Source organism: Megascapheus bottae, chromosome 1, assembly GCF_031878675.1.
Source record: "Megascapheus bottae isolate mThoBot1 chromosome 1, mThoBot2.hap1, whole genome shotgun sequence".
Taxonomy (NCBI): Eukaryota; Metazoa; Chordata; class Mammalia; order Rodentia; family Geomyidae; genus Megascapheus; species Megascapheus bottae.
This window is the reverse complement of record NC_143509.1, coordinates 52336134-52349339: the sequence shown is the minus strand read 5'-3', so window position 1 is coordinate 52349339 and position 13206 is coordinate 52336134. Positions and strand designations below refer to the sequence as shown.

The 13206-nt window shown below is 38.3% G+C and overlaps 1 protein-coding gene across 7 annotated transcripts in view; it reads left to right on the top strand.

Moving 5' to 3' along the window:
- Positions 1-13206, top strand: part of Atp13a3 (ATPase 13A3) — a 110040-nt gene that overhangs the window by 82620 nt on the left and 14214 nt on the right. For 5 of the 7 annotated variants that reach the window (XR_016537449.1, XR_016537448.1, XM_090344058.1 and 2 more), the window contains 2 exons: positions 6227-6307; positions 7870-7956. Coding sequence is in view for 4 of the 7 variants with exons in the window: in XM_090344058.1 (XP_090200184.1) it covers positions 6227-6307; positions 7870-7956 (168 nt within the window). In the remaining 3 variants the exon portion in view is untranslated. Of the gene's footprint in view, positions 1-6226; positions 6308-7869; positions 7957-13206 lie in introns of those variants that run through there. The other 2 variants (XR_016537458.1, XM_090344062.1) reach the window with 1 other exon arrangement.

Below are 13206 nucleotides of genomic sequence, written 5' to 3'. Positions count from 1 at the left end.
TAACCTCTTCTTTTGAAAAGTCTCTCTTTAGTTCCCTTGCCCATTTAGTGATTGGTTTGTTGTGTTTTGCGGAGGGGGGGTAGTTTCTTGAGTTCCCTGTAGATACTGGATATTAAGCATTTGTCTGATGTGTTCTTGGTAAATATCTTTTCCCAGTTGATTGGCTGTCTCTCTACTTTTCTGGCTATGCTTTTATCTATGCAGAAACTTCTTATTTTTAGGTAGTCCCATTTATTGAGTCTCTCTCCAATCTGTTGTGACCCTGAGATTCTGTTCAGGAAGTTTTTGCCTGTGCTTATGAGTTCCAATGTCTCTCTAAGTCTATCGTGTAGCAGTTTCAAGGTTTCCGGTCTGACATTGAGGTCTTTGATCCATTTTGAGTTAATGTTCATGCATGGCGACAGGCTGGGCTCAATTTTTAGTTTTCTGCATGTGGCTGCTCAGTTTTGCCAGCACCAATAATTGAATAGGCTATGTTTGTTCCGCAGTATATCTTTGGCTCCTTTGTCAAATATAAGTTGACTATAGGTATGTGGTTTTATTTCTGGATCTTCTAGTCTGTTCCATTAATCTTCTGGTGTATTTTTGTGTCAGTACCATGCTGTTTTTGTTATTATGGCTCTATAGTAGAGTTTGAAGTCTGGTACCGTGATACCACCTGCATTGCTCTATTTGCCTAGAACTGTTTTGGCTATTCTAAGTCTTTTCTTGTTCCATATGAATCTTTGGATTATATCTTCTATTTCCGTAAAAAATGTCTTTGGGATTTTGATGGAGATTGCATTGAATTTGTATATAAATTTTGGCAGTATGGCCATTTTGACTATATTGGTTCTCCCTACCCATGAGCATGGGATGTCTTTCCATTTCCTGGTGTCCTCTTTAATTTCTTTTGCTAGGCTTTTATAGTTTTCATTAAATAATTCCCCCTTTACATCTTTGGTTAATTCTTAAGTATTTTGTTCTTTTGGGGGCTATTGCAAATGGGATCATTTTATTAATTTGGCCTTCTGTTTGTGTATTCTTGGCGTATAAGAAGGCTGTTTACTTTTGAAGGTTAATTTTGTATCCTGCCACTTTGCTAAAGTGGTTTATTAATTCTAGGAGTATAGAAGTGGAGCTTATTGGGTCACTCAAGTAGAGGATCATGTCATTGCGAATAGGGATAGTTTAATTTCTTCTTTCCCTATGTGGATCCCTTTGATGTCCTTCTCTTGCCTTACTGCTCTGGCTAAGGGTTCCAGCACTGTATTGAAGAGAAGTGGGAAGAGTGGGCATCTCTGACTAGTTCCTGATTTTAAGGTAAATGGTTCCAGTCTTTCTCCATTTAGTATAATACTGGCTGTAGGTTTGTCATATATGGCTTTAATTATTTTAAGGAATGTACCTCTTATTCCTATTTTTTCTAGTGCTTTCAACATGAATGGATGTTGTATTTTGTCAAATGCCTTCTCCGCATCCAGAGAAATTATCATTTGATTCTCATCTTTAGCTCTATTGATATGATGTATTACATTAATTGATTTGTGAATTTTAAACCAGCCTTGCATCTGTGGTATGAAGCCTACTTGATCATAGTGTACAATTTTTTAAATTTGTTTCTGGATTCTGTTGGCTAGTATTTTCTTGAGGAGTTTTGCGTCTTTGTTCATTAGAGAGATAGGTCTGTAGTTCTCTTTTTTTATTGGGTCTTTACCTGGTTTGGGGATGAGTATAATATTAGCTTCATCAAATGAGTTTGGTATTGCACTTTCTGCTTCTATTTCTCAGAAGAGTTTCAAGAGTATAGGTATTACTTCATCTTTAAAAGTCTTGTAGAATTCTGCAGTGAATCATCTGGACCTGGCTCTTTTTGCTTGGCATTTCCCTGATGTCTTCCACTGTTTCATTATATAAAATTGGTTTGTTCAATTTGTTTACCTCTTCGTGGTTCAGTGTGGATAGACTATATTTATTTAAGAAATCGTCCATTTCTACTAGATTTTCCTGTTTCTTTGAATATAGGTCCTGGTAGTACTTATTCATAATGGACTGAATTTCTTGGATGTTGGTTGTGGTTGTTCCCGTACGGTCTCTAATCTTGTTTATTTGAGTCTCCTCTCTTTTTTGATTAATCTTGTCTGTCAGTTTTGTTGACTTTTTCAAAGAACCAACTTTTTGATTTTTTAATTTTATGTATAGTAAATCTTACTTCAATCTGTGATACTTCAGATTTAATTTTTGTTATTTCTGTCCTTCTAGTTGTTTTACAATTAACTTTTTCTTGTTCCTCTAGGTGCTTCAATTTCTTCTTTAGGTTATTTACACGCTCTTCTTCTGTCTTTTTAATATGGGCTCCTAGTGCGATAAATTTGCCCCTTAGAACTGCCTTTGCTGTGTCCCATAAAGTCCTTTGTGATGTATCTTGATTGTCATTGTATTCAAGAAAGTTTTGAATTTCTTCTTTAATTTGTTCTGTAACCTAGGAGTTATTGAGAAGTGTGTTGTTCAGCTTCCAAGTGTTTTTTTTTTTTACCTTTTACTATGTTGTTCAGAACTAATCTGATTCTACTGTGATCAGATAGAATACATGGAATTATATCAGTCTTCTTGTATCTGCTTAAGTTTTCTGTATGAACTATTATATGATCTATTTTGGAGTATGTTCCATGTGTCACTGAGAAAAATGTATAAAGTTTTGCCTTTGGGTGGAAGACTGTATATATCTGTTAAGCCCAGTTGGGCTATGGTGTCATTTAAGTCGTGGTGTCTTTGCTTACCTTTTGTTGGGTTGACCTGTCATTTGGTGTGAGTGGCATATTGAAGTCTCCCACTATGACTGTTTGGGTCTATCTTGTTCTGTAACTCTAAGAGAGTTTTCTTGATGAATTTAGGTACTCCCTGTGTTGGGGGAGTAAATGTTTATAACTGTAATATTCTGGTTATGAATTGTCCCCTTTACTAATATGTAGTGGCCACCTTTATGTACTGATTTTACTGAGAAGTTAATTTTGTCAGAGATTAAGATTGCTACTCCTGCTTTTTTGCACGGTGTGTTGGAGTGGAAAATTCTTTTCCATCCTTTCACTTGGAGTTTGTTTCTGCCTTTGGCAGTGAGGTGGGTCTCTTGGAGGCAACCTATCGATGGGTCTTGTTCCTTAATCCAGTCTGCTGCTCTGTGTCTTTGATTGGGTTGTTCAGCCCATTCACCTTTAGGGAAATTATGGAGAAGTGTTAGTGTCCTTTGGCATTATTTATTTTTACTTCTAAGATTCTTTCTCTCTTTTCCCCTGTGTTTATTGACTTATATGTGATTGGTTCTTGATGGGGGTTCTTGCTGTTCTGCAATTTGTTCTTGATTATTTAATATTTTTTGTAATGTTGGTTTTGTGTTCATGTATTCATATAGCTTCTCTTTGGAATGAAATAGTCTTGTTTCTCCCTGAAATTAAATGCTAGTTTCGCTGCATATATCAGTCTGGGTTGGCAGTTGTTGGTCTTCAGGGCATGAATGATATTTTTCCAAGCTTTTCTTGTATTTAGGGTTTGCGTGGAAAGGTCTGCAGTTATTCTCGTTTTTTTTTTTTTTTTCCCATTGTAGTATAGCTCTTTCTTTATTTTGCGGCATTTAACATCAGCTCCTTAGTATTCGAGTCTTATGTTTTTACTGTGATGTTTCTAGACCAGTTCCCAGTTCCGTTCCTTCTAGGATCTTGCCTGCTTGGAGTTCTGAAGCCTTCAATAATGTGAGTATTTTCCCTTTTGAGGTTGGGGCAGTTCTCTGCCATGATCTTGGTGAATAAGGGTTGCATTCCCTTATTTTGAAACTCCTCCCCTTCTTGGATTCCTATTATACGAAGATTAGATTTCTTGGCTGTGTCTGCCAGGTCCGGGAGTTCTCTTTGGTGAATTCTGACTGATTTCTCCAAACTGATGATTCTCTGTTCCAGCTCTTGTGTTTTAGATTCCGATCCTGATGTCCTATTCTCCATCTCGGTCTGTTGCTTAATGCTTTCATTTTTGTTTGCATTGTGGACACTGAGCTGATCATGTCTGCCCGGAGGGTATTAATCTTTTCTTCTAGGGAAGTAAAATTTTTTTCTATTTTTCTTTTGAGATCGAGGAGCTCCTTGGTGATTTCCTGGAATTGTTTTTGGAATTCTGCTTTGATCTCTTTAGTCATATCTGCAATCATCTCCTTGAACAGAGTCAATGTTTCATGTCTTTTCAGGTGTCATTTCTTTGGCTGCTGACATCTCTTGTCCCTTCATCTTGTTTCCTTTTAGGCTTTGTGTGGGACTTTGTATATTTCGTGATTGAGACTGTTGTAGGTTCACTCTGCGGTCAGTAGGTGGCAGTCTTTACTTGGTTTGGAGCTGGTGGTTCTGGGAATCTGTGTACGTGTGGTTCTTAGCCAAATTAGTTCTGTTGCTGACTGGGTTGGAGTTTGCAGCTTTCTTTTACAGGTGTGTTAGCCCGTTCCCAAAGACTGTGCCACTGCACAGCTAGCTTTTAGCTAGCCCAACCAGTTGCACTGTAGTGGGCCTGCAGTTGGGGTGGAGTTGTGTCCTCAGCTAGCCTGGTGGCTGTTCCCAGGGGCTGGGCCCAGCCGAGGGCCTGTGGTTTGGGAGCTCTAGTGAGATTTCAGCTAGACCAGTGGCTAGCTTGTGGCCCTGTTCCCAGGGTTGGGGCCCACGTGGGCTCCCAGGGGTGGGGTGCCATGAGGGCAGGGCTGCACCTTTGTGGCTCTCTGAGTGTGTGTTTGGCCCCTGCTGGTCTGCCCTTCACTTCCCTGCTGTGTTTCAGGGAAGTACTGGCCACTTTGGCTGAGAGTCTTCCTGTGACTCCATGGGGGGCCCCCCTGGTGCTGGCTTGCCAGAGGCTATCAGCAGGAGGGCGCCCCACTTAGTTTTGGTTCAGTCAGCTGCTGGTGCAAGGACTCACACACACACCCTGTGTGTGAATCTTCACACCCTTTCTTAGGATGTTGGGTCTTAGCACCTGCCTGCCTATCAGTCTCCAGTCAATGGCCTGGGGAAGGGTCAGGATTCTGAATTCCTTGCCCTCCTGCACTTGCCAGTCTTTCTTGGGCAGGGTGGGAGGGGTCTGGGTTAGGTTTGGTAGCTCACCATCAGCTCTGCTTTCCCCATGGGTTTGGGGGAACATGCTGGACTACTTATTCCTCGTGGTTTGATTGTGAGCTGCTCTGTGGTGTTGGAGGGTCGTTTGCTTCCCCTCTGGTCTCTGCTGTTGTCTGTGCTGTCCGCACCTGGTCTGTGGGATTCCTGTGTCTGGATTCCACTGCTTGCTGGAGTTCGGGCTTCCTGGCCCAGGCGCCCTCCTGGGGTGGGAGAGGGTTCCTTGCATTTCAGATTCTTTGATAATCTTTTCAGGTTTGTATGCTTCTCCCTTGCGTCTTGAATTTGTAGTTGTTGATTTCTTAAGATAATTGGCTCCTAGGATTCTCTGATTCTTTGTGTGGGAGAGAGCTAAGCTGGGTCCCTATTGTTTTTGCTTCCCCCAGTCATGTTTTTATACACACTATGTGTGTACCCTATTTTTTTTTTCTTCTTTTTGCCAGTCCTGGGGCTTAAATTCAGGCCCTGGACACTGTCCTTAGGCTTTCTCAAGGCTAGTACTCTACCCCTTTGGCCATAGCACCACTCCTGGCCTTTTCTGTGTATGTGGTACTAAGGAATCCAATCCAGAGCTTTGTGCATGCTAGGCGAGGACTGTATCACTAAGCACATTCCTAGCCATTTCTCCTAATGTTTGCTTCTTATTGTACCCAGGAAAACAGGAATATGCCTTTTATTTTTTAGAACTTAAAAAATAATTACACTTTAGGCAGATGTAATGTGTGCCAATAGTCGAAGACAAAATCTAGTGAAAATTAACATATTTCTTAAATTGATCTGTTGAGTTCTTTTATGAATTTGTCTTCATAATGTGAAATTTGGTCAGTATTAGATGAATATCTGTCTTGTTGAAAGAGAGACTTTAAAAGTAAGGATTATTAGACAATTGTGCTCTAATAAAGACAGGCTTTTGAGTTTGGACGAATAGAATTTAATGCTAAGTTCAGCTACCTAAGAGTTTTATCATTAAAATGATATATACTTTGGCATTGTTTAGGATGAATAATGTGTATGAATATGTGGCATGGAGTAAGAATTTTGACTTTGTGATACAATGCTATAATGCCAGCTACATGTAACAACTTTAATTAAAATGTTTTGTCTTACAGATAGTATGTGTACCTTATGAGTGGCGTATATCTATGCTCATCATTGTTCTTATCAATGCCTTTGTATCTCTTCTGGTGGAGGTAAGCACTTCAGCTAGTCAGATGGCTACCTAGTTGCCTTGAGATTCTTGGGTAAGTTAATGGAAAGTAGAGAAGACTAATAGGTAACATATGGAAAGCTGCAATGGCAGTTTCATTCAAGTTAGATCCATTTAGCCTTCTCTTTTGACCTTTTCCACAACTGATAGTAGCATTTATGTAGATAGGAGAAAATATGAATAGCCATTTAACACCAAGTGGGTAATGAGTTGAAAGGAAAGCCAGTGAGTGTCCAGGTAGCTTATGACTGATGGCCATGAATTTGTAGTACCCATGTACCAAGTGTGTTCTGTGATGTGAGTAAGACTGTCCAGGTAAGGAAGAAAGTTTGACGGTGGGATTTGGTACTCCGACAGTGTAATGATAATAACAATAGTGTATTGAAAACATTAATTACAGTCTTGGGCTTACCTAATTTCAGCATTGATTATTGGGACATCTTCTAGGTTTTTACTTTTGAGTAACCTCTGAAGTCTTTAAGTACTCGGATTCATTGTATATTGTATATTTATTCTTCCTTTAAGATTGCCTCCAGGTGAGCTTCTCTAAAAGAAGCTAGCAAGTTCTCATTTACTATTACTGATATGCTTTGGTCTTCTCCCCAAACTAGGAGAACTCACTCCCACCATAGTAATATGAGAAACAGAAGGGGGGAAGATACAGTTGTGAAGTTTTAGGACCTCCTAGTATAGATTTTTGAATTTAAATTTATAGGAAAAAGTGTATATTTTAGTGATCATATTTCTAGACTTAATTGGGCTTAATTTCAGTTGTTCTTCCAAAAGATGGCTTGACATTGAAATCTTGAGGTATAATGTGCAGTGCAACGAAGGTATTATATAGAGCTTTTCAAGTTGTCTAGTAGAAAGCACATAGCACTATATTCTAAAAGCATTTGTTTTTCTATAGTATAACTCCCATCTTTCCTCTCAAATGTTATTATGCTTATAATCTAAATATTGGTGTTGGATGCTGATGAGATCATATGTGTAGGTACAGGTAACGGCATAATATTAGGTATTATATGAAAATAATATACTGACAAGGTTTCATATGTTTCATTTAATATGAGAAGCACTGAATATTCATATAAAAACTATTTAGTGGAAAATTTACAAGTCTCATTTTATCATGAACTTTGTGATTTATCTTTGTTGTAAAAGTCATGTTGTATCTGGCCTCCAGTGGCTCACGCCTGTAATCCTAGCTATTCAAGAGGCTGAGGATTGTGGTTCAAATCCAGCCCAGGCACAAAAGTTACGATATTCCTATCTCCAATTAACCACCAGAAAACCTGAAGTGATGCTGTACCTCAGAGTGGTAGGGTGCTAACCTTGAGTTGAAGGGCTCGGGGACAGCACCCAGGCCCAGATTTCAGCCCCGTGATAAGCAAAACAAAACAGTCATGTTATTCTTTATCCTTTTGCATTATTGTAGTTTTTACTAATGTAATGATGCAGCATGGTGTGAATTTTTTAATGTGCATGTTAAAAACAAATGACTTAAGTCATTTTTAATTCTTAACTCACTGGAATGTCTCTCAGAGCTTCTTCCTTGACACGGTCCTTTGGAAAGTTGTGTTCAATCGAGACAAACAAGGAGAGTATCGCTTCACCACACAGCCACCACAGGTTGGAACTCAGCAGTTACTATCAATTCTTTGTATATATCTGGCTTTTCCAGCTGTGTTCTCTGTGTTCTTTAGGAAATTCTGTGTGTGTTGCTTCAACCTTTTTTCTTTGAGCTTGTCATTTCATTTCTTGTAAGGAGTCCTAGAAAATGATGACAAACATTTGTTAGACTTTTCAGGACTTCAGAAATTTCCTAAGTCTCCCATTCTAGTCCTAATTCTGTATGCATGTACAAGTCTTGTCCTCAAAGGTGAGAATTTTATTTCTGCCTGTTTTACGTTGTATGTTTTTTGGGGGGTAGGGGCAGGTTCTGATATAGAATAGTTTCTTCTTGGATCAGAGCAAATTTTCAAGAAATTATTTGATTTGTTGTCAGTGATTGTGCTTTAAGCATAGACTGGCTTTTCCCAATATAACTTTTATTTGCAAGCCGTGCTTACAACTTTTGGAGGCAAATAAAATAACATTATTTTTACACTAAAAAAAATCGGATCAGAAGTGTTAGAAGGACTTTATTTTTTTATCCTTAAGGTGTATACAAAGGATTTTCAACTTAATATGTCAGTTTGAGTACAAGGAATCTTGATGAGTAGTGGATCTTTTCCCAAAAAACCTATATCTCTTGATAGAAAATATGATAGGAAGTTTATATGTGATTTATTACTGTTTAGACCCCTGTCATTGAATTAGAGTTTAGTGAGCAGCCAAGAGAACCTGACGCCATAAAAATCTCACTCTTATTACTTTATGCTGTTTGTAGGTGGGTAATGTGCCTTACTACAGCTTTCACTCTTGTTTGTGCTATGGAGAGGCTTACAGGGATCAAAAGGAGTTAACATTTCTGAATTGAGCTACTTAACTCATTTTTATTCACTTATACCTAAATGGCAACTAGTGAACTTTTAACAGGAGTAACATCCTAGTACAGTGATGCAAGGTTGTTCTGTAACAGGTCCTGTAGGCTGCCATTTTAATTTTTCATGCTCTGTAGCGAATAATGGTGATTCTAAAATGATAGGATGAGTCTGAAAACTGCTTTAATTTCTTTTTCTCAAAGTAGTGTGTGCTTTGTTGGCTATTTGTGCCCTATTAGGCATGCCAGAATTGTGGGACTGAAGTAAGTAGCTAAATTTTAACCATACCTGTACTTTTTCCTTTTGGTGAGTGACCTTATTAGATATTTTGGCTCAGATCATTGCTCCTCATGTATTCATGTATATTTGTGTTGGAAATGACAGGCCAGGAGAAAGAGTTAATCTGGAATCTCTGAAGAGACCCCTGACACTAGATCTAAATAAATTTCAATGTAAACAAAATTTTTTATATCATTTACTTGTTACTTTCTAAAAAATTATTGATGGGTACCTCTCCCCTTACCTCCTTTTTAGGTACTGAGGTTTGAACTCATTCTATTGTTAGGCCAGGTCTCTCACCCAGCTGCCCTCTTTTTTTTTTGGTTTTTTTTTTAATCAGTCCTGGTGCATATACTCAGGGCCTGGGCACCATCCTTGTGCTTTCTCAAAGCTAGTGCCCTACCACTTGAGCCACAGCACCACTTCTGGCTTTTTCTGTATATGTGGTACCAAGGAATTGAACCTAGGGCTTCCTGCAGGCTAGGCAAGCACTCTACCACTAGGCCATGCTCCTGGCTCCTACTCTCATTTTTGTTTTGCCAGTCCTGGGGCTTGAACTCAGGGCCTGAGCACTGTCCTTGGGTTTTCTCAAGGCTAGAGCTCTACCCTTTGAGCCGCAATACCGTTGCCGGTTTTTTCTGTGTGTAATACTGAAGAACCAAACCCAGGTTTTTGTGCATGCTAGGCAACTACTCTATCACCAGGCCAAACTCCTGGCCCCTACCCTCATTTTAAGGGTTTGAGTTTCATGAAATTAGACCACTAAAATATTTAAGGGGAGAATGAAGGCAGAGGGGCTTCCAGAACCAAGGAGCCTCCATTCGGCATGTCCCATGTGCTGACTGATTTCTGAAAAACATTGAACTGAGAAGAGTTCTAGCCTTCTAGTTCTGTGGTCATAATTAAGAAAGTTCTTTTTAAATTGCAACCTTAGGATAGAGAGTTCTTTTGGGGGGCTGCGGGGGGGGTGTTGTGGGGCTTGAACTCTGAACCTGGACACTGTCCTTTAGAGGGGACCACTTCCTAAACTTCCAGCTTCTGACACTACTGGATGTTACATAGTTTTCACTGTTGTCATTTGTAATCCTTTATTAGCTAATCCTATTAGGCTCTGATTTTTATTCATTTGTAATTAATTGCTTGCCACGTCCTCTTCTCACCCCTCTCTGCCTTCTCTAAAACATTTGGCAGTGTCAGATGTCAGAAACATTTTTGGTTATTACATGTTGAGGGACAGAGATTATTATTGTTATAGCTGGTAGAGGCCAGAGAGGCTGTAAACAATTGTTTTATGGTAACAGAGCAAACTTTTCTAGTGAAGTATTGCCTAGCCTAAGATAACAGTAGTGCTGAAGTTTAAAACCCTGCCATAAAGGTGAAAAAGAAAGTCAAAGTAAGAGTAACTCTAGTTGTAGGACCTCCCCCTTCATCCCATTCTGCATTGGCTGGAACTATTCTTTCTGAGGCTTCGTGCATCGAGTAAAAGTTGGTTGAATCAAATCAAAAGCAAATGAAAAGAGGTTCTAGATAGCACGTCCCTCAGTTGTGACCCCAGAATTCCCTCTAGTAATCAGCTTATCACGCTCTCAACTTTGTTATTTTTACCTGTATCATTTTCTTATAAAAGGAAAGAAATTGTGTGTGTGTGTGTGTGTGTGTGTGTGTGTGTGTGTGTGTATCCATTTGAACTTTCTTTGCAAATAAACTTACATGGGAGGAAGAAAAACTAACGAATCTGTAAATAAGGATATAACTGTTGTGTAGGTATATCATGTTCTTTAGCAGCCCTTAATTGTTTTCTCAAAAAAAAAAATAACCAGGAATATTTTGGACTCCATGACTCTTGAATAAAAGTCTTCAATGGAGATACCTTATCTCTGGTTTTCTATAAAGCTCTATTCCTTAAAATCCACGCTATTCTCTTTATAGAATTTATATCTACTGTGAGTCACTTAATGGTAAAGAACTGGTATCATACTCTCCTATAATTTAACCTTCTGAGGCCTTTTGTTTTTATTGATTCTCAACATTCTTAGTGAAAAATCTAAGTGTTAACTGTAGTTTTCATGTCACTTTGAATATTATTTGAGCTCATTTAAATAAAATACTGCCGAGGGTGGTGGCTCATGCCTATAATCCTAGCTACTCAGGAGGCTGAGATCTGAGAATCAAGGTTCAAAGCCAGCTGGGGCACAAAGGACCTGAGACTCTTCTTCAATTAACCTCTAGAAAACAGGAAGTGCCGCCCTACCCTTGAGCAGAAGAGCTCAGGGACAGAACCCAGGCTGAATTCAAGTGCCATGACCCACCACAAAAAAAAAAAAAGTACTAATTTGCATTTTTTATATTGAACTTTACTTGGAAGACTCCTACAAAAATTGAAATATAATACCAGTATAACTTTTTCCTTCATGTGCTACCCAGGAAAACATTCCCTAAAAGACTGCTAAGAACCAACTTGTTCCACAATGAACAACTTGGAATTCCCTAACAGGGGAGTTTTTATCTACAGATCTTTGTGAATTCCTTCATGGTGTCTCTGAAACTGGCAGGGCCAGTTAATGACTCCTTTCATAAGTAAACCCAGAGCTCTAACTGCTAGAGCTTCTATATCCTCCAGCTTCAGGGACCTATTAGGCCCTAAGTGTTTTTTGTAGAGACCTAAGTGCCCATTCTCAGCCCCCGTGACAACCTCATCCTGTTTGTGTTGTACTTGTTTTTTCCCCTTGCCATTACCTCCCTGCCCTGATTTTTCACTCTAACACACCTGTAACCCCTTTTATTTTCTTCTCAGTAAGTTATATTGTGTTTGTGTATGTGTGTGCTGTATTCATGTTTGCTGTAAACTCATAAACTTGTGCTTGCTCATAAGTGTACAGGAACAAAATGTTTGTAATTGTGCTGGGGTTGGGGGAGTCCTGTTGTTCCTTGTGATTTATTTTTTTAAATGTGACAGATGTTTATTATCTTAAACAGAAACTTTTATTGTTAAAAACTATTCAATTGTGATTCTGTTTTGAATTTCAGTTTTTTTGCTTGTCTTCCTTCATAAGCGGGGGACCAAAAATTTAGATATGTGTATATAGGTAGATGTATATAAGTATGTATGTATATAAGCCTTAATTTTAATTACACATGGCTTTGGCTTTCTTAGCCTGTTAGGCATTGTCCTTCAGAAGACTTAGCTGGACAAACAGACTTACTGTTTCCACTTTTTTTTTTTTTAAAGCAAGTAATGAACATTGGCCTCTGTGTTCCTTTAACAATGCTGCTTCCCATTATATAAAAAGTCACGGCTTTCATATTGATTTAGGAGCAGTTGATTTTTTTCCACAATTGGACTGAAATATTTTAAAAACTGGGGAAAGAGTAAATCTAAATAGTGAACCATTATCTCAGGTTAAATATTAGTTTGTTGTCTATGTGTTGACACTGGAAAGGAGTTCTTACCTGTTTTTGGTCTACCAAAGAATCCTATTATAGTTATGTCTATAGTTTGTAACCTCTATAATGTTTAACTAATTTCTTATGTATTTCTTTTAAGGGGATAACCTTTTGGTTATAATGATGCAAAATTATTATGTTCAGTGTTATCATAAGGGAAGAAGCAGAATAAGCTGTCTTGATATCTCAATAACATGACAAAAACCTTCCAAATGTGTGAAATAGAAGTTTTCTTTGTAAAGTATTTCACTATCTTCCATTGGCTACTTTCAGGACATGATTCAAATATACATTTTAGCAGATATGCCTTTCTTGATCATAAGGGACTTTACATATTCACATTCAAATATCTCTAGATTGTGTTTCCATATTTTAGGATTACTTCAATTGTGATTAGTATAGGCCATGTTCTATGTTGATTGGCAAAGAACTACCTGGGATTTCACTTTTATTTGGGGATATAACTACTACAGGTCCCAGTCATTTTGTCTAATTTAATTCAAGTTATAGTTGAGGATGTCTTTTAGTCCTTTATTGAATTTATATTTCTGTACATTAACTAGGAACTCTGCTCTTATTCTCCAGTGATTATTTATCTAAGGTCACAGTCTTAAACACAAGGATCTCAAAAGTTTGCTGGGCTTTTTATAATAAATAGTTTTATAGTAAATAG